General features: G+C 28.4%; 1 protein-coding gene across 1 annotated transcript; it reads left to right on the top strand.

The window, feature by feature from the left end:
• The first annotated feature begins 12,964 nt into the window (after positions 1-12,964).
• On the top strand, positions 12,965-17,982 carry KCS10 (3-ketoacyl-CoA synthase 10). The gene is made up of 3 exons (XM_047314075.2): positions 12,965-13,453; positions 15,192-15,820; positions 17,129-17,982. The coding sequence occupies exons 1-3, from the start codon at positions 13,043-13,045 to the stop codon at positions 17,691-17,693; spliced, it is 1,605 nt and encodes a 534-aa protein (XP_047170031.1). The 5' UTR covers positions 12,965-13,042; the 3' UTR covers positions 17,694-17,982.
• Positions 17,983-22,441: the final 4,459 nt, after the last annotated feature.

The raw sequence follows: 22,441 nt of genomic DNA, 5'->3' as shown, positions 1-22,441 counted from the left end.
TTCTTATTGCATGTTTTATACATGTCTTCGTTTCACCATTTATAGCATGATTACTACATAATTCTTATTGCACATTTCAAACCACCCAATCAATATTTCAGAAAGGTGTTCATGTGTCAAAGAGTTTCTAGACACTTGCTTTAATCTATATCTTTAATCGATTCTGCAAATTAGTATGTCTCACATCATAAACTACCCCACCTAAACCTATGCCTATACCTCTAGCTAGCAATCATCTTCGTCACTAAATAGGATTCTTTTGATCAAAATTTCTTCATATTTTTCGTCCACAAGTTTTGTTGATCTCTCTTCAACTGCTATATGTCATAATTTCATGTTTATATATCACCAAAGTGTATTATATAACGATAAAATGACAGTTTTATTGAATATTAATCACAGGTATCATTAAAAGAATACTAAATCACCCAAGAAAACAAGTACTAAGTTCATATATAGCTGAAGATAAAACAAAGAAGCTCATATTTTATAGTACTGAAGCTGTGGAATCAAGTAACCAAATATTAAAATTAATCTCGTTAGATGTCTACATATAGTAACTCAATTTATTGATATAATTGCAAGAATTAGAGAAGTTGTTAATGTGGAAGGTTTACCATGAGAATACATGCATTCATACATGGCAATTATATTTTGCCTATTCTTGCTACAATCTGTGGGAAAACATAGAAGTATGAAATGTAATAGAACCGAGTTATTTGTGGTTGAACCTGTCTTTTAAGGAGGGTTTGTTTAGTTGGAGAAAATATTTTTTTATTTATACAATGTTATTTTATTTTCATTTTTATTTTTAAGTACTTATATATATAATAACTAAATTAAATAACTAAATTAAATCAAAATTGTGATGAGGAACTATTTTCATTTTTTACTTATTAAAAATAGATTTAGTTTAAAATAAATAATGAAGTTTAGAAGTAGGATGCAGTACAAGAAGTAGCATGCAGAAAGTATTGTATGGTTTTAGAAGCATCTGAGTCTGTATGGTCCCAGAAAAATTTGATTTAGAAAAAACTGAAAGTTTGTATAAGATAATGGCGAAGAAATGAAGTCAAAAGATACGCACGCGGTAAGAAAACCTGTGTTGCATCAAAAGCGACCTCCAAAATTAAATCATTCATATCCTTGTTTTCTTCTTATTTATTAGCTGTTTTGTTACTTTCACATAAATAACACTCTAAATTCTTCAAACATTATTCCAAATCATCTTTCCATGTCATCAATTTGCTTCTTATAACATCACATCTATTGTCATATGTTATCTTATACGTTCACACGTATGAGAGAAAATAAATAAATGTAAGTATATAATACATAAATAACGTCGTACAAAACAAAGATTAAAGAAATATCAGACATGCAACACACATTACAGTATTCACGTATCATAATATTTTAATATTTATACAATTTAGCGTATACATTTATTAAGAAATTAAAGTTTATATGTCACATTAATTAACTTTTAATTGTATTATTGACATGTAATTATGTGATGAGTAAAATTATAAATGTGATTTAAACGTATTAATTATTTGATTTTGTTTTCGGGTGGTTTAATTGTATTTGTATATGTTTTAACATGTATTTTGAATTATGTTTCATGCTAGAAAATTATTCCAAGTTTTCATTTAAAAATATTTTAAATAATTTTATTTAATATTTATAAAAACTGAAAATATATTAATATATATAAAAAAATATGAGTAACAAGGAAAGATTGTTTTTCGGACGGAGAGAGAAGTTACTACTCCTGCTTACACCTAACTTCTCCAGTCAAACTTATTTTCATGTGTACGAAGAAACTTCTCTATATATATATATAGTGTTTAGTTACCTTTTTCATCCAGTAAAGTTATTTTTTAACTTATCTTTTTTTTTCTTTAATCTAATATATTTAAGATTTAATATGACTTTAAATGGATTATTAAATATTTAATTCGAAACTCGCTTTTATGTTCGTGTGTTATGTACAAAATTTTATCATGTTTTTTTTCTGTATTTTAAATTAGTTTAGACAAATTTATTACGATTTAATTTATTAACTCAAATAAAAAATTTCAAAATATTGACCTAATTTATTCAACTTAATTAAAACCTCTCAGGAGTAAAATAAATTACATAGATCTTAACATAAAAAAAATGTAAGAATTTAATAACTTAACTCAATCTGATCTTCTTTTATGATAGATTAATGTATTTGTACAAATCTTATACCTACCTTAACCCACAAACATCATTAAAAATAACAGGTATTAGTCACTTAACTAAAGCAACTTTCTAATTTTTAATAATAATATCAAACAAAATTATAAATTATTTGAATGAATAAGCAACAAAAATTCAATCATATTATTATTATTACTTAGTTAGAAGATTGTGGAACGTTTTTATCAACAAGTATAAGCTAAAATTTGTTTTACTTATGCTCATTGTAAATTGCAGTAGCACATGAATAGTGATAGTTCCATGTATCTAGCCTTCACGTATGACTCTATTAAGAGACGCATTTCTTTAAGAGCGTTAAGAAGAATCATTGAGTCAGTAATTATATAAAAATAATTAGTAAGAAATATTCAAAATATGTGAGCTTTTTTTGTATAAATATTTAAATATTGTAGAAAAAGAAATGTTTTTAAAAATCAGACCGAGTGGGTGTCTGCCCTGGTTATGCATGGCATAGGAAAACTAAGTCAAAAGGTAAGCACGCGGTGAGAAAACATGAATTCAAGTTGCGATTTCACTCGGAAGGGAAGAAAATTGCATAATATGAAACAAAAATAGCTGGATAAGAGTGCAAAAATATGAATTTAATGATTACCATTTAATAACCTGTTTTTCTTCTGATGTAAACACCTCATACATTTTCTTTTGGGACAATTTATTTTTCAAATCCAAAAGGTAGTTTTAAAAAATATTATTTTAATTTATGTTGGGATAGAGATGACATGAAAGAGAATATTTCTGGTAATAATTGACTTTTATAATCTAGGACTGTGACATGCATATATCCGACCACGTGATTCTTCCAATAACTGAACATTATTAACTAAATAGGGTGTCAAAAAACAGACTTTGAGTTCCCATGCATGATTTCTGTCGATATCATATGATTTGAAGTGATTAATGATAATCTTCTCTATTATATTATATAATACATACTGCATTTTCCTTTTTTCATACTTCTCTTCACCGACCTTCTCATTAAGTGCCACTTAATCATGTCATGGACTTTGTAAAAATCACTTAATCAAATGTTATGAAAATATATTTATAATTTTATATTAAAATTGCATTTTCATAAACTATAAATATTTTTTTAAATCCTGTTAGTTAATTTCTAAAAATATGTTTGATGAAAATTAATTATTTGTATGAAAACAGTAAACAAATATGAAAGCATTTTAGTGTTTTGAAGTAATTTTACCATAGATATTATATGGGTTGGAAACGGTAACAAACATAAAATTAGTTAATAACGTAAAAAAAAAGGAAGAAAAGTTGGTTGGTTAAATTTTTTAAAATTGTATTGTAAGTTCTGAAAAAAAAAATTATAATTTTTTAATAACTTTGTCAGAGATCATGTTTATTTATCTCAAGTGTGTTAAAATAAAATCTAAAAATAAAATAAAATAAATGAAGTTAACCTTTTCATTTTTTAAAAAAAAAAAGTTAGTAATACTTACCTATTTGGAAGAATTTTTCAGTTAATGAAATCTTTATATTTTGTTTTGGTTGAGACATTTGTTCTTTCTCGATCTTCATTATTAACAACCTTGATAAATGAATAGTAATAACATTAAATATTATCTAAGTTAAAGCATGGAAATGAGAATAATAACGATAAAATAAAGAAAGTATATTATTACTTAATGTAAGAGATACAGTGTTATATAGGAAAAAAAATGTAAAAAATTGAATTATATTGATTCTAGAAGAAGAAAAAACAGCATGTTAGAGGACTTTTGCTACGGGAAATTGTTGCAAATGTCTATTGTTAATATTGTTGAACATTAATAGAATGGGTTTGAAGTTTACACATTTGAATCAATCAAAGTTTGTTTCCAATCTAAGTTTACACATTTAAATAGGACTACACAAAATGTCATTTGTAATTGTGTTTCTTTGTTCTTATGCATTTTATTTTAGTTATTTTTATTGTAATTTGATATATTTCCCTTTATAAAATATATTTTGGTTGAAAGTTATTTATATAAATTATTTTTATAGCAATATGAATTATGGTGATGTATTTTATGGAAAAAGTCCCAACATTTGATACAATTTATTCATACTTTGGATGGATAAATATTTATGACATTTTAGATTATCATTCAATTTTAATTTATATTATCTACAAAATTTTAAATATTTCCTTATAAACCGCAACTAAAATTATATTTATATTATATAACACTATGCCTGATAAAGAACAGCTTAATATACTAAATTGGGGAAATATTTATCAAATAGGGATTAATATGTCATAAAATTTATTTCAGGAATTAAGTCCAAAATATATATTTTTTAATGATAAAAATGATATATTTATTTATTTTATTTCTTGATATATTTTTGGAAAAGAAGCTTTGCGTTTGTGGTATCACAATAGCTGCATTGGTTCTTCTTTTAAAAAGAAAACCAGTTTTATAATTTTAAAAGGGTTTTACAAAATCGGTTTCAGTTTTCTTTCTAGCGTGATTAATATGTTAAACTGTGTTTCTAGTTCACCTAAAACAAATAAAAAATAAATTGGTAATTTACTGAGCATTGAAAGTGGTATTCAATATAATTTTATCCTGCTTAACACATTAATCTGGTATAGAATAAAATAATATTATTTTATTTTAAAATGTCGTAATTACTTCAGATTTTTTAATCCAGGGTCAATCATGATTAATTACTACTTCAGATTTGAGAAATTCAATATTCCACTAACAAAATTCAGAAACATGTTTTATTGTAGGTTTAACAATAAATTTTATGTTTTAGGTGAATTAACAAGAGACAACTCAAAATATGAAATTAATCAGAATTGAGATTAAATCATTATTTAATATAAATTTCAACATTTATTTCTCAACAAATTATATTATACTTTTTTTGGTACATATAATTTAAATTTAATCTTATTTAAAACTTATCTGAGTCTTTCCGAATTTTCACTAATTGTTTATTTTAAAACTTAATTTTACATTCCATTCATTTTTTTTTTCGTTAAATCACAGCATTAATAATTTTAGCTTATTGTATTAATTTTTATATTTTACCCAAAATTTCAAAATCATTTTAAATCAGTCAATATGTATACAAATTGGTAAGAACAAGGGTCCTAATGCAACAATTAAAGGCCAAGGCCCAACAACGCTATTACTGGGCTTACTTCACCCGTTAGCAACGCTTCAATTCAAACCATGAATATTCTTGTTAAAATTATGTTCTTTCTAGCAGGTGGTGTGCCTCGTGAAATTGGTCATTTATTTATTTATTTATTGAAATGGGTCATTTAAAAAAAATATTCATATCAATAAATGTTTTGAAAAAAAAAAAAAAGAGAAACGGATTTGTTTTATAACATAGTATAACATCTATACTTTTTTAGAATAAAAAATATATTTACTTTATTTATCTTAACTTTCTCATTTATTTGCAGAAATTAGTTGATGCAAACAAAAGATACGACCTAAAAAATAAAAGTAAACTTTCAATCTAAAAAATATAGGATAATGAACGGCACATTAATTTAACAAGTTGGTGTTTGAATTGGTCTAGTGTACTTAATTAAATATAGTTGTTATAGTTGTTGTGTCGATTTGATTACTTGACAATAAATAATTAGAGCAAATATGCATATTTTTTTGCTTGATTGCTTCAAAATGTTACAAAAGTTTTAATGAATAAGTCCAAGATTACCAATGGTTCATAAATGACGATTTATAGTAATTTTTAATTCATTTTGTTTAATTTATTAAACTGGTTCGTTAACTTTTTTTAATTAAAACTAAAAATAAAAAAGTATTTAAGCAAATTAATAGTTATATATATATATATATATATATATATATTATTAATTTATTATAGAGGTATAAGTGTATAACAGTATTATAACTAAAATAATTAACACTTGAGTTGTAATGACTAAATATAATCAAATAATTTAATATTTTAAAATAGTAATTATTTAAATTTATTTTATTAAAGATATTAATTAATAAGAAATTTTAAAAATATTTATATAATTAAATATACTTATATATATGTATATATAATTTTAAGAAATAAAAATTAAAAACAAGGTTGATGGTCTCAAAGACATGTTAACATTTTTAATTCATCTTGTTATAATAAGTTAATCTATTTCGTCTGAATTTTAATAGATAATAACAAATCGAGACAAAACAGTTTAAGTGAATTCATTTTCTTACCGTACTCATGTTTTAAATTGAGATTATAGTTCTTAATAATATTTATAAAATATTTACCTTGACATTTATTTAATGTAAAAAAAAAATTAGTTTTATTTTTATAGTAAGTTACAAAGCATAATAATTGAATAATTGAAATAAAGATATTTGAAGTTAAGAATTAAAGACATCAATAATTAAGTATCATATTAAAACTGCAAATTTATGCTACATAGTAAATGTAAATTTTAATTTATAATTTGATTTTGTAAAATTAAGTTAAATTTAAAGTTAAATGCTTATAATAATCTTATAATTAAAGTCTATTCTAATTAAATTTATTATCTGTTATAAATATATTATTTTACTTGTTATTGAATCAAACCATTTATATAGGTTTAGTCTCATTCCAATTACATATGTTTCAGTGTAAAAAAAATGTGTTAAAATTTTACATCAATTAGAAATAAAGTGTCTTATAAACTAGTTTTATGATATTTAATTAAATTTAAAATCCATTTTTTATCAAACACATTAAAAAGATTAAAATCTATTTACTTAAATACTTATAAAAAAGGAAAACAATAAGCTAAATTGAATATCAATAAATTAAAAACAATCAAGTAATACAACTTTTCTAAAAAGTCTCGCAATAAAAGTTGTATAAAAATTAAATGTTTTAACTTAATAAAGTTTAATATTCTTTATTTATTTTTTATATATAAATCATTCTTATTTTGCTAGTAATGTTTTTTATATACTATAAGAAAACTTTTAAATAATAATTAATTTTCATAAAAAAATAATTAATCATCATAATGATCAATTTAGATTTTAATTTATAAGTTAAAAATTATTAGTAATTAAAATCATTTATATTGTTAATAAAAATTTATAATTAATTCATAAATTAGTATCTAAATTGGTTATTACAATGATTAATTAGTTTTTATCATTAAAAGTAATCATTATTTAAAAAATTTCTTATTGATATAAATCATTTTTATTTTTTGTACAGTCTTTTTGAGACATAACTTTCATGGAGAATAATACTTTGCTCTTATATAAATATGGAGAATACTAAAGTCAATTTTGGAGGAACTTGATAAGTGTCTTGTTCCATACATACATATTATAATATAATGTGTGTAGTTAATTGATTCTTTCATATAGATCTTTAAAAAAGATCTTCAATGCCGCAGAATTAGGACAAAAAGCATGTGTAAGCATTAATTATATTTTTTAAGAAACATAGCATTATGTAAATGGATGTGTTAGATACATTTATCCACGGACAATAGATTACTTCTAATTAAATGGGTAATCGATATATTGATTTTTGAAATACTTATTTAGCAGTTCATAAATAGAGCAGTTATTTAATTTTAATATCCAATTTATCTGTTAAAGAAATCTTTGTTGGATGAAAATAAAATAGGTGTGAAGAGAAGAGAAGTTAGATGAGATGCAGAAAGCACAATAAATTTCTGCTCTGCGGAGATCTTAAAGAGGCGTTATTATTTTAGTTACAGATCACTCTAAAGACACCCTCTCATGTTGTCTTGTCGGGATACAGTTATCTTCTGTGTCTTGTTTTTCTCCTCTATGTTTTTCATCCATTCATCCCTCTACTGTTTCTTTTTGTTTAAAATTTTATCTCCACGTGATACTTTAAGGAAATATATTTAAATATTTTAAAGGTTTTTTCTTTACTACAAAAGGTGTTAATGTCATATCAATTAATATTTTTTAGAGATAATAAAATTGCTTGGTGAATTTGAAAGAGGACAAAAAATCGTCCAGTATTTAAAGATATATACAAATTTCATATTCACACACACACACACACACACATATATATATATATATATATATATATATATATATATATGTATCAATGTTTATTTAGAAACCTTTCCACGTTTAGGTACTTTTTGTCTTCGTATTGTTTTGGTTATTACTTTCTATAATCATCATTATTATTATCATTAAAAAAATAGGTTGTGCACTAAATTTATATTTAACATATCTCGACATAACAAATTAATATAAAATTAATAGTAGCAAGTAGAATCAAAACAAATCGATATAAAAAAATTAAATAAAACAAGAAGTTAAGAAAATATTCACACAAAAAACTTTGTATTGATTTGACTCTATTTAAAATTACGTTTAATCTAAAACTTAATAGAATTATTCCAATATCTTGAATATTGGATTGCAATCATACTTCACTGTGATACATTTAATTATTACAACACCATACTAAAATTTATTGTGTTAAGATATGAAACCTAAACTTATAGAAAGTTTGAAACAAAGTTATAAAAAGGTTAATGACACTAGTGCAAAAAAGGCTTTTAACATCACTCTTTAGACATCTGACTCTCACATATTCAATGTAAAAAATGACCGATGACATTTTCTGTAAATAAAACAATTATTTAGAAGTCGACTATGAGGGGACCAGACTTCTAAAGCCATTTAGACGTCTGTTGTGGGGGAACTGACGTCTATAGACGTCTATTATGGCGGGAACCGACTTCTAAATCCTCAGTCTAGAAATCTAAAAAGTCACTTTTTGACTCCATTTAGACGTCTGATCCCGCAACTTCGACTTCTAAAGCCATTTAGATGTCTGTTGTAGGGGGAACCGACGTCTATAGACGTTTGTTTATGGTATGAACCGACTTCTATAGACGTCTATTATGGAAGGAACCGACTTCTAAATGTCTACATTAAAACACTGCGAATGCGAGGCAACAGTTACGTGCACTCACTATTCATCATCTTCCTCGCGTTTTCTGTCCACGGGTTACGTTTTTCAGGTTCATTTTCTCACTTTTGCACCATTTAAAATTAATTTTACTCCGATTACATTACTCTTTGATGAATTATCTTTCATTTGAACCGATTAAAATACATTTTCGTTGAGTTTTTGTGCAGTTTTGCTCGTATCCTTGGACAGCGTTCTTGGGCGGCGATTTCTTGCGTTTTGCACTCCTCCAATTCCCTCCACTACATCATTTTTAAAACCATCCAATAAAAAAACGTACAATCAATTCTCTTCAACTAAAATATAAAGTTGTAAAATCGAATCACCATGAGTAAGGAGCAACTCGAGAGGCCTCAAGCGGAGAAAGATCCAATCAAATATTTTAGACATTCGACCTATAGAGTCCGACGTCTATATAGACGTCTGACCTATAGAGTATGACATCTATATAGACGTCTGACCTATATAGTTCGACGTCTATATAGACATTTAACCTATAGAGTCCGACGTCCTATTAACGTCACCCACAAAAACATCGAATTAGGATCTGACGTTAAAGACCTAAAATAACAGACGTCTAAAACCTTTTCTGCATTAGTATGAAATATATATGGGCAGTGATATATATTTTTTATAAGGTTTATGCCATATTTTTTATATAAAAAAAATTCAAGTAAAAAATCTAAGCAAAAACATGTTATATATATATATATATATATATATATATATATATATTATGAATTTAAGTATGGTTTTGTGTCTTATACTGAATAAAAACAAAAAAGTAGAGTAATATATAATTAAAATAATTCATAAATTTACTTTTGTAAGATTTTAGGTTAAATACAGTGTCTTAATATTTTACATGTGTTTTGTTTAAGGATTATTGATAATGAATCTTCTCTGTATCTTTCTCTGAAAGAGACTCTAAAGTAGTTCAGATGAGTATATATGGAGTGAATAAAAGATCTTACATTGAATAAATAAAAATAAAAATTAAGTAACATGTAAAGAAGAAAACCATAAACTCTCTCTTGATAATTAATTTTTCCGGTGTATTCTTTCTCAAAATAACCCAACAACTCCATAACTCATTATTTTTTAAATATATAAAAAAACTTGTTATACAAAGCTATATTTTAACAAATATAATAAATTTCAAAACAATTGTTATATGTAAATGATTATATTTGAGATCAACTTCAAATAATTAATTATTTCTTATTTACAACGACTTAGACACGTGATATAATTGATTATGGTACACACTAATTTATTATCTACCAATTGATGACTTTTACAACAATTGACAAGAGATTAAGTTTTAATATATTAGTTATATTCTTAAAAGTATTTTTTAAAGCTTATTTAAAAAAATTTGATTGACATAAAATAAATATCATACATAACCTAATTTTAGCTTAATTAAATGCATAAAACACATGTTCAAGCAAAGCTAAAGAATTAAAGACTTTTCAATCTTTAAAATACTTGGATCAACTTGTTTTAATGTTATTATGCATGATTGCTAGAAGGAAAAAGAAAATATATTATTTTTTCTGATTTACTTTTCATAGTTGAACTATGGCTTGCTGAATTTTTAAACATTTTCCTTTAGTCGTAAGAATGCCATGACCCTTCAACAACACGGTCTAGACTCATTTATGGTTAATAAATCGAAAATATAAATATTACAAACATTATAGGATGCAGTTTTAATTAGCAAGCAATTCTCTTATAATATCATATATGAGTTGAAGCATTTTAAGTGTTTAATATATATATATATATATATATATATTTTGCTGACAAAAAAATTATAGAAAAAATAAAATAGAAGAAAAAAATAACAAGAGTAATATTTTTCAATAAATTTTATTTTTTATTTTACAAATAAAAAAATTCAATAAACCTATCCATTTTTTTAATGGCTAAAAGGGTGGAAGGATTCTAGCTCTAGAAAAAAAAAATTAGGAATTTGAGTAATAATAACTCAAAAATACCTTAAATAAGTTTTTTATTTTTAAATTCTAAATAAAAAATGTGAAAATAGTTGAGTATTGGAAGACATTAGAATGATGAGAATTGTTTTTAGTAAAGATTTATGTGAAAACAGTTTAAGTTAATTATATATAAATTAAACACTTTAAGTGGAGGTAGGACACAGAACTTGTAAATAAATGCTATACAAGAGGATAGTGAGTAAGAGACCATTAATTAATTAATTATTATAGTTTGTATTTTCTATATTTTATTTATTTGTTATTTTTTGTTTAGTATCATAATCATTTTATACTCCACCCATACTTTATTTATTTTTATGGGATATTTAAAATTTTATCCACTTTAAAATAATTTATGAAAATTAAAAAAAAAAGGTGTTTATTATTTTTAATAATGATGTAGTAGTTTAGTACCAATTGTTATCGACGACTTATCGACGACTTATCGTATATCTCTTGTGTAGTAAAAGATAACTAATAGCCAAAATACATTTAACTATGAAAAGTTAAAATCATACTTGTAATTTATTTTTTAACACGTATAAAAAAAACCATTTTTTTTTCTAAATCCTTTCAAATCTTATAATTTCATATTCTTACGAATCCTTTAAAATTTAAATTGCAAATTCCTAATCTTTAAAATATTACCATTACATTTTTACCAAATCTTTTAAATTTAAAAAATTCTTCTGCATCTAAACTTATTCAAGGCTAGTGATATTACATTTACCAAATTATATATATATATATATATATATATATATATATATATATAAACCTCTGTCATTGAATCATTCATGGTGGTATATACCAACTGACAATAAACCCATCACACACGTTATGAACTTCCCATCTCAACCGTGACTTCCATATCATTCTCTTGCTGGCGCCATTAACGCCCTCTGCATCACCACCATACGCTAGGTTAGCGTTGGCACATTTAAATTTCTGTCACAACTTTTTATAAATATAGTTGAAATTACTCTTATTATTTTTTGAATGTAATAAATTTAAAAAGCCACACAGTATTAGCTGTTATATTTAAAAGATGACTCGAAATTAGGTTAAAGAAAATGTCAACGAGAAGTCATGTACCTCTAGTTATAAATTTGTTTGTACTTTAAGCAGAGACCAACAAAACAAAACAAAAGCGGTCGAAAGGGTTCAAAAGTGAGGTCAGAGTTTTCATCATGTACTGAAAAACATAGAAGTAACACTAACATGAGTTATATGTTTCTGATTTATAAGTTACTGTGATAAATTTGAAGTGTTTGGTGATAAAATGATAGAAAGAGAGCGAAGGTGTTGTCAACATCTTTGTATTTGCATAAAGGTAAGTGACGAGGTGAGGAAGAGGTAATAACAGGAAGAGCATATGCTTACACGTGGAGGGCCAGCTGGTGTGACCAATTAGATCTAACATTCATTGTTCACAAGAGAGTAGAGAAAGAAGTTGATTGACATAAATGTTAGAAAATTTCCGTTTTGATTTTGTTTTTGTTCCTTGCAAAAGAGGAAGATGGAAAGAAAGAAGGAAAAAAGTTAGAAAGAGTGGTGGATACAATGGCATTGCAGAAGCCTCTGGTTTAGGACTGTAACTCAGGCACCCACTTACATTAAATGAAGAAATTAAGGCCGTTGAAAAGTCTCAACTACACAAACATCAATTAGGTGCTAGCATTAACTCTTTTTCACCCACCTCGTGTATCATCCATTTTCCTACTATAAATATAAAACATCTACACAACACAATCCCACATAAATTGTGAGTATATACATATATATATACTCACAATATCATCATCATCATCGTCATCTCATATAGATCATTGTTCATCATGGCCAGTGAACGTGATCTGTTCTCGGCGGAGATTGTCAACCGTGGGATTGAGTCTTCTGGGCCAAACGCTGGCTCCTTGACCTTCTCCGTCAGGGTTAGGAGGCGTTTGCCGGATTTTCTTCAGTCCGTTAACCTCAAGTACGTTAAATTGGGTTACCATTATCTGATAAACCATGGCATATACTTGTTGACCATACCCGTTCTTCTGGTCGTCTTCAGTGCTGAGGTTGGAAGCCTCAGCAAAGAGGACCTTTGGAAGAAGCTTTGGGAAGATGCGCGTTACGACCTTGCCACTGTTCTTGCTTCCTTTGGGGTCTTCGTCTTCACTTTGTCTGTTTACTTCATGTCACGCCCTCGACCCATTTACCTCATTGATTTTGCATGCTTTAAACCAGATGATGAACTCAAGGTATGTTTTTGCTTTCCTTATCCTTACTTTTCACTCTTATCATATAAAACACTCTGCTTTTTTTTTCATAAATGCTTGATTATACCCAGAAGAATTTTCAGCATCATTGGTGGATCCATTATATTCTACCCACTTCCTTTTCGTTTATCTAAACACACTGCTCATTGGCCACCTTAAATTCTTCTGGACCCTGTTCCATTTTCTCATTACAATAAATAAATCCAACTAGTGTATTTTAAAAATGTTTATTTTATTGGTTTATATGCTACAATAATTTTTTTATTAAATAACTAGTCTTTTTTTTTCAAATTCAATGGTCTTATAAAACAAAATTATAGGAGTTTTTAATTATAATTCGTTATAAAAACTATAGTATGTAACCAAAAATGAGAAGAGATTATTAATTTATTTTGGTAGGTGAAGAAATAATTACCACTTTAATTGTCTTAGGTTTTCAAAACTATTATATGGTTTTTAAATTTGAATTTAAAATTTAACAGAAATGTTTGTTTAGCTTTTTTAATAATATTTATGATTTTAATCATAACTTTTAATAATAACAAAGTTTATCTAAATACCTCGGTACTTGGTCGTTTGACATTTTTAAATGATATATATATATATATATATATATATATATATATATATATATATATATATCTTCTACTATTCCAATGACTAGTAGTAATGTTATTTTTATTTTATTTTTGCATACGACAAAAGTTATATAAGTTGGATCTTAGAGGTTTATTAATACTTCAAAAATCAAACAACTCGTTTAAAACTAGTTACATAACTAAAGAGGAGTTGAACTCAACTTCTTATGGGAAATGATTAGTTACCATTGAATCGACCTTTATTACTTTTTGTTTTTCATATTTCTTTCTTTTAACAAAAAGTTGTTTTTCAAAAGAAAATCTTTACTAGTTTCTCCCTCTCTAATGTGTATGTATTAAAGGCACTTATTAACTAATAACATCAATTACAAGGTAGTTAAATAACAATAAATTTATCAGGAAAGTTTAATATGATATGTGATCTGATCACCCTTCTCAATTCCATTTGAAAATTTAGATTTTTCACGTAAATTAAAAAATGTTTAATTGATCTCTTTAATAATTTTGCATACTATTTCAAATTTCTAACCACTTGATTTATCTTTTCATGAAATAATTTTATATCCTACAAGTACCTTGAAACACAAAGTATCCATACTCAGCTAAAAAACAGTCTTAATCACTTAACTAATTTTATATTGAAAGTCTAAAACCATCAATATGTTGAAACAAAAATAAAAAGGATAAAGATCAAAAGTTTGAAGTGGCAAAAACAAGTAATTAACTTTTGTTAGTCATTTCCAAAAATACTAACAAGAAAAAAAATTAAGATCATATTAACAATTTAAAACATTTATTGCTTATTGTCTATAAAAATACAAAACAATCAAGGGTACTTTGCTCAAGAAAAACAATTAATGTAAGAGATAATTTGTGGAGAGATACCTTAAAATAAGACAAAAAAACAATTATAAGAAAGAATCTTGTACAAGTTGAAGATAATACCTTAATAATAAATAGGTTTATTTTTAAATCTTTAATGATGTGCATACTTTTGTCAAAATAAAACTCAATTTTTGATGGAAAAAGAAAATATTAGAAAAAATTGGTATTCAGTTGCATCAAGTTTTATAGGTATGAAAAAGATGAAGTAGATGATTATACGTTGCATGGGATGGCAGGTGTCAAGGGAGGAGTTGATGGAAGTTGCAAGAAAATCAGGGAAGTTCGACGAAGAGAGTCTTCACTTCCAAAAGAGGATGTTAATGTCCTCCGGCATCGGAGACGAAACCTACATCCCCAAACCCGTTATGGCCTCCTCCGAGAACACCGCCACCATGAAGGAGGGTCGTGCAGAGGCCTCCATGGTCATGTTCGGAGCCTTGGACGAGCTCTTCGAGAAAACCCGCGTCCGCCCCAAGGACGTGGGCGTTCTGGTTGTCAACTGCAGCATCTTCAACCCCACTCCATCGCTGTCAGCCATGATTATCAACCACTACAAGATGAGGGGGAACATCCTCAGCTACAACCTCGGAGGAATGGGGTGCAGTGCTGGGGTCATAGCCGTGGACTTGGCTAAGGATATTCTGCAAGCAAACCCTAATAACTACGCGGTGGTGGTCAGCACCGAGATGGTGGGCTACAACTGGTACCAGGGAAAAGACAGGTCCATGCTCATTCCTAACTGTTTCTTCCGCATGGGTTGCTCCGCCGTCTTGCTCTCCAACCGCCGCCGGGACTACAGCCGAGCCAAGTACCGTCTTGAGCATATTGTTCGAACACACAAGGGTGCTGATGACCGTAGCTTCAGGTTCACCTTCTTACTCTTCTGATTTTCATTCTCCTTTTGCTTTCAAAAATTTGCGTGAATTGAAATATAGAAATGAATAATTCCTCTTTAAACAAATTATATACTGAAGAGAGTGGAATAGTTTTGAACTATTAGGTTTGTTATGTTGGTTGAGTTTTCTCCATATGTTAGATTATGCAGGAATTACTGATCACTGACTTCGGTCTTTTCAATTTTAACATATTATTTACTGACTTAAATTTTACTGTTCTTAACTATATTATTGTAAAAAGATTTTCAATAAACATTGTTTTTAATTCTTAAATAAGATGTGTTGGTGATTCTATTTTTTACGTAACTAAACAAAATCCTGTGAAATGACAAGATAACATAAGCCTTCTTGTACATTATCACTTGTTTGTTTACAGAAAGTTTTGTTTTTCTTTCTTCTTCTTAATTAACTTTGTAAAAACGACATTTTTGCAGATTTTTTGTCTTCAAAAAATGCATGTCTTTACACAATTTATGAACACATTTCAATTTAATTCTTTTCTTTAAAAACACGAGCATGTAGAGCTATATATCCCCTACCAAGATAAGATGATTTATTTTATTAAGTTGAACCTTTAGGAAATACTCCACTTTCGATGTGGACCCGTGAATAGAAAATGCATTTAACCAAAATTACAGAGACATAAGGTTGTTGGGATGTATCATTAAGACTTTGCCGTCTAAATTTGGACTTTTAAGAGCTTCTATAATACTTTTCACATCACAAGGTCCTGTAACGTATTCTGATGTCAAAAAAATGCAATAGTGAAAAATATATCAGTCAAACATCACATCAAATTTGTGGATTTAATCCTCCTTTGTCATCAGATATTCTGTTTATGTTGACCAATTCAGATAACTCTTTATAGTGGACTTACTAGTAGAAAATTAAGTACTTTGCATCCCATATTAAGTTCAACATCATCACAGTACACCAATTCTGACTGAAAAAGCAGATTGCAACTTGACAAAACCAGTGGCTATTACTTGAGAAAATCTTGAACAAGATTGAGCTAAAATATCTCCAAAATCATTAGTGTATGTTTAAAGAGGGTTGACATTTTAGTTCCATCCTCCAACCGTGAAGCTAATAACTGAGGAGACACGTTGGACCCCTCCTTCAAACAAAGTGTCCCACAAGGAAAATACACTTTAACGAAAATGGAACATGCCAAGTTTCTCATCCTATTTCTATTGTTGGCAACGAATAACCATTCATGAACGAAAAGCAGCATTTCTTATTTGGTGACTGATAATAAATGTGTGTCACATAATTAGGTGTGTGTACCAAGAAGAAGATGAGCATAAACTGAAGGGACTAAAGATCAGCAAAGACTTGATCGAGATCGGTGGCGATGCCCTAAAGACCAACATCACCACACTAGGACCCTTGGTGCTACCCTTTTCTGAGCAGCTTCTGTTCTTTGGGACCCTTGTGTGGAGGCACCTATTTGGGAGCAAAACTGATGGGAGTTCTCCATCAATGAAGAAGCCATACATTCCTGACTACAAACTGGCTTTTGAGCACTTCTGTGTGCATGCTGCAAGCAAGACCATTCTTGATGAGCTTCAGAGGAACTTGGAGCTGAGCGACAAGAACATGGAGGCATCAAGGATGACACTGCAGCGCTTTGGCAACACCTCTAGCAGCAGCATTTGGTATGAGCTGGCTTACATGGAAGCAAAGGAGAGTGTGAGAAGAGGAGACCGTGTTTGGCAACTTGCTTTTGGGTCTGGCTTCAAGTGCAACAGTGTTGTGTGGCGTGCCATGCGTAGAGTCACCAAGCCTTCAAGGAACCCTTGGCTAGACTGCATCAACAGATATCCTGCTACTCTCAACTGAAGCTAATTAATATGTCATGAATCTATCAGTGAGGTCTTTCTATGCTTAGGATTAATAAGGGTAGTTCTAAGTTCGTCTTTAAGATTTTACAACTGCTTTCGGTTTCTTTCTCTCATTTTATTATTCCTGGCTTGAGATTCTATACTTTTAATTCCTCATTGGGCACATGGCTGCTGCTGCTGCCTCCTTGCTTAGTTTCTTTGTCTCTCATAGGATGATCATATGATTGATGTCAAAGTTCATGGATGACTTTTACTTATAGTCAATGCAACATTGTTCCATGCTTTAATTACTTTCTCTACCTCAACTGCTAAGGAGAATTTGAAAACTGATCGCTAATATATACCTTTCAAAAGTTCAATGGATATGCATTCTTACTGTGAATCAAAAACATGTATCAAGTTAGGTGCGATTATGCAAAACAGATCATGAATTATAGAAGAAGATCCACGTGAGGATATATAGATATTGTTTGAGTATTAGTGACTACTTTAACTTTAATAAGGTTGAGTTTGAATTAAATTGCCTACTTATTAATAAGGGAACAATTATCCATTAACCTATCGTATACTCAAAAAACTGTGACGATGCAGACTGAAAGTGAGAGCGCCTCTTATCTCTTACGGAAGAGACTTTGTTGGTCTGTTATAAATGATGTTTGGACTGTCACCAATTCAACTCTCCCAGAACAATTCCATTTTCACACGAACCATAAGCAATTGAAATCAAAACCCTTTTTGTGGTACTGATATTATCCGAAATGATATCTTAACTTTATAATTATTAATTGTTGTTGGCAAGAGAGCTTTTGGCGCAGTGGGGCAAGTTGCTGTAGATGCCATTATTATTATAGGCATAGGTGAGGTTATTAATGGTGAATTAAGTCTTAATGGGTTTGATCCAAAACATTAAAAGCTGTAAAGGAAGAGCTGGCGAGAAAGTTCTTCAATTCGATGCCAAGGTTACACGGAAAACTTCAATAGGAATGTAGCAAGGAAAATGTTATTTGGACAACAAAAGTTTGACACAATTTTGACAACGGCGACGTGGCAGCTGTGCATTGGCTCAGTGAATTGAAAACAAACCAGAGAAAACCCAAAATACCCCTCACCTCGGTTCACTGAGCCAATGCACAGCTGCCACGTCGCCGTTGTCAAAATTGTGTCAAACTTTTGTTGTCCAAATAACATTTTCCATGTAGCAATGCTTCTCTCTTGTGTTTAAAATTTGTGTACTCTTTCACAGTATTTAACATTTATTAAGAACTGTACGATTGTTAATAAAAAATAACACGTGGTATCAGTGACTTTATAAAAATATTTGGATCTCAATGGATTCGGCCCAAATTTATGCTTCAATACTAGGTTTGGGCTATTTCTTCCTCCACCCACATATTCTTTCCTGCACCTTCATGGATAGTGAAAAAAAATGCAATTTATGTATTCTTTAGATCGTTAAACTATGGAATGTGGATACAGTCTAAAATGGACAATTGATGAGTATAAATATAATTTATTATGTTTTTAATATATTATTTTATAAATATTTGTTAGGAATATCTCACTGTTACTCTTTGTAAATAGAAAATTTCTTATAACAACTTCTTTTATTACATATCTCGTGGAACATGTTATGCCACCTATTTAAGATTAGAGGGTTGCATTTTTCCAAACAAAGAAATTGTGTCGCATAGTATGTCTTTTTTTTTATCTTGATATTTTAACATGGTATGAGAGTTTGGTCTCTGAACTGTGGTTTTCTCTTAGGTTATAATATTGTATTTTTGTTGGTGTCTTCGAGTTGGAGTAAACACCTATTTTGGGTGATTGGAATTTGTCGCATTTATTTGTTCATGAGTTTCGTCTTGATCCAAAAAATTTCGTTCTTCTTTATGAGTTTTGTCTTGATCTAAAAAGTTTCGTAAGTTTGCTGTAGATTGCAAATACTAGAACACAACAATTTAAAAAGCAACAAATCAGAAACCCTAAATGAAGGGCTTTATTTTTCTTCATCGTGTCTTTTGATAAATCTGAATCTTATCTTGTTCGGTTTAATAGCAAATATTATTCTCCTTGAGAATTTCAATATAAATTATTTGTCAAAGGCAAAGTTTTATGGGGTCATATTGCTGACAAAATTCCACCACCTACAAGTCTAGCAAATTTGAACAAACGGAAAACTAAAAATGCCTAAATCATGATCTGAATACTTAGCTTTGTTGAGCTTTATTTTATTCTTAATTTGTGACATTATAATATTGCTAAGGACACGTGTGATTATATTAAAAACATATATCATTAAGACAACACAACTCAAATGTTTCAATTGGAGTATGAGATGTCTAATTTCACACAAGGAGGTATTAGAAAGTAGGTTTTTAAGCCTAACTCAACCCCACAAAACCGGCTTGTAAGGTGAGGTTTGCACATCACTTATATATTATAAATTGGCCTTATCTCTAGTCAATGTGGGACTTCCAACACACCCTCTTCACGCCGAGGTATAGACATCTCGTGCGTGAGAGTAGAAATTAATGGGGTGATCCAATAGCAGCCCGACAACGGGTGGAAACAAAAATGTCCACTTAGAACTCGCTAGGATATGCTCTAACCATGACTCTGATACCATATTAGAAAATGGGATTTTAAGCCTAACTCAATCCCACAAAACGGCTTGTAAGGTGAAGTTTTCACATCACTTATATATTATAAATTATTGGCCTTATCTCTAGTCGATGTGAGACTTCCAACAGGAGGTCTACCAATTGAGGAATATTTTTATGGTTTTTAAAATCTATGGGTTGAATATCCCAATATTATTTATGCTGGTACTTTTGGTACAAGTACTTTTGGTTGTGTTTGTTTTGTGCATCTTCATGTTCATGAACTTCACAGACTAACAAACCAATATTTTAAGTATTCTTTTCTAGGCTATGCTCTTAATAAAAAAACGTTATGTTCGTTATGATCCTCAATATCATCGCATTAGAGTTTTCAGGAATGTTATTTTCTTTGAAATCAATATTTCTTTCCATTATATGGTGGATCTTCATCTTGATCTTTATCTCTTATGCCACAAATTTTGAATTGTTCACAAAATTGAACCTCTTATATTTGCAATTCAGTTAACCATGTTGTTGTATTTTCCTTCTTTTTTTAATCATGTCCTACCCATCACATTTCTTTTTCAATCAACACTAGAGACAAAAATTGATAGTTTCAATCAAAATATTGTCATCTTTAAAACATTTTATGAGCAATATCAAGGCATTGAGGAGGATTCTTAAAGTAGTCAGCAAGAATCCCAACTAGATGATGAAGATGACGTTCCTCATGGCATGATTTTCTACCTAAGTGCTACAAGATGTATATTTGATTATATATAAGAGTTTGATAAATATTTCAGGGAGTATCCTGAATCTTATACAAAGTCAATTGAGCTTGATATTTTACATTGGTGAAAAGTCAACTCAACTAGATTTCCTATCTTTGCAAACATGGCTCGGGAGGTGTTAGTCATTCCCATCATCTCTACCATAGCATCCAAGTGTGCATTTAGTATAGGAGGAAGGGTGGTTAATCTTTATCGTATTTTCGTAATTCCTAAAATAGTGGAAGTACTTGTTTGCACACAAGATTGGTTGAAAGGAACACCTTTCTCTATTTTTTTTATGAGGATCCTAAAGAGTTTGATAAATTTGAGCAATGTGAGTTTATAAGAAAAAATTATATATTTTTTAATTTATATTTTAAGTTTTAAAAAATGATGAAATATTTCTTTTTGTAGAGATAACCTTTCAAGATGCACTGGGACGTTCAAGTGCTATTAATTTAGATTATTAAAGATATTTTGATAAGTTGTATTTTATTATGCAACTTATAATTGAAGATGTATTAATTTTTTGAATTTTTTTGTTTATGGGAGAACTTATGTTCTTGAGTAGAGAATTTTTTTTTATCTACTTAGTTTTATGTCTCTTTTATTTTGTTTATGAGGAACGTATATTATTAATGAAGTGATTGAATACTACTTTTTTAGTTTTTTAATTGAAACAAAATGTTTAATAATTTAGTTAAGCAATTCAAAAAGAGTTCACAAATAGTTTGGTTTAAAATTAGTGCAGTTCGAAAACATAGTAAGGTACATAGTAGTTCGATTCATATTATAGTTCAGTGTAGTTTAGTGGAGTGTAGTTTGATAGAACAAAAAATAGTTCCGTTCAATTCATCTAAACTAATTTTTAATTCATTTTAGTTCAGGTAAACTATTTTTTGATTCACTACAAGTTTTAACAGTTCAATACAGTTCAGTTAATTTCTTCCACCCTACTATTCATATTGTTGTAAATATGTGATTTTGTTAACGTATCAAACATATTAAAGTGGATTGTCATTATATTCAGGAAGCCTTGAACAACAATTGCATCTCTCTCCCTTACATATCTGTTGATCTTCAAGGTGATTAATTTTACCCATGTTACAAGTTACAAATAAACAGCGCCATCAATGCCTTGTCAGAAAATTGTTTCTTGTTGACTTACCAACATCAATTTGAAAGGGATGTTAATGTATAAATGTAATTTATTGTGTCTTTAATAGATTATTTTAAATCTTTTACAGACAGTGATTAGGAATCCGTGACAATTACTCCTTGTAAATAGGGAATCTCCTATAATCTCTCTCTTTATTGCATATCTCTCCAAATCTCTTATGTAAATATATGTTATGTAACTTATTTAAGATATTGTG

The sequence above is a fragment of the Vigna umbellata genome, chromosome 2 (genome assembly GCF_029865625.1).
Source record: "Vigna umbellata cultivar VRB3 chromosome 2, Vumbellata_1.0, whole genome shotgun sequence".
Classification (NCBI taxonomy): Eukaryota; Viridiplantae; Streptophyta; class Magnoliopsida; order Fabales; family Fabaceae; genus Vigna; species Vigna umbellata.
This window is presented reverse-complemented; position numbering and strand designations above follow the sequence as displayed.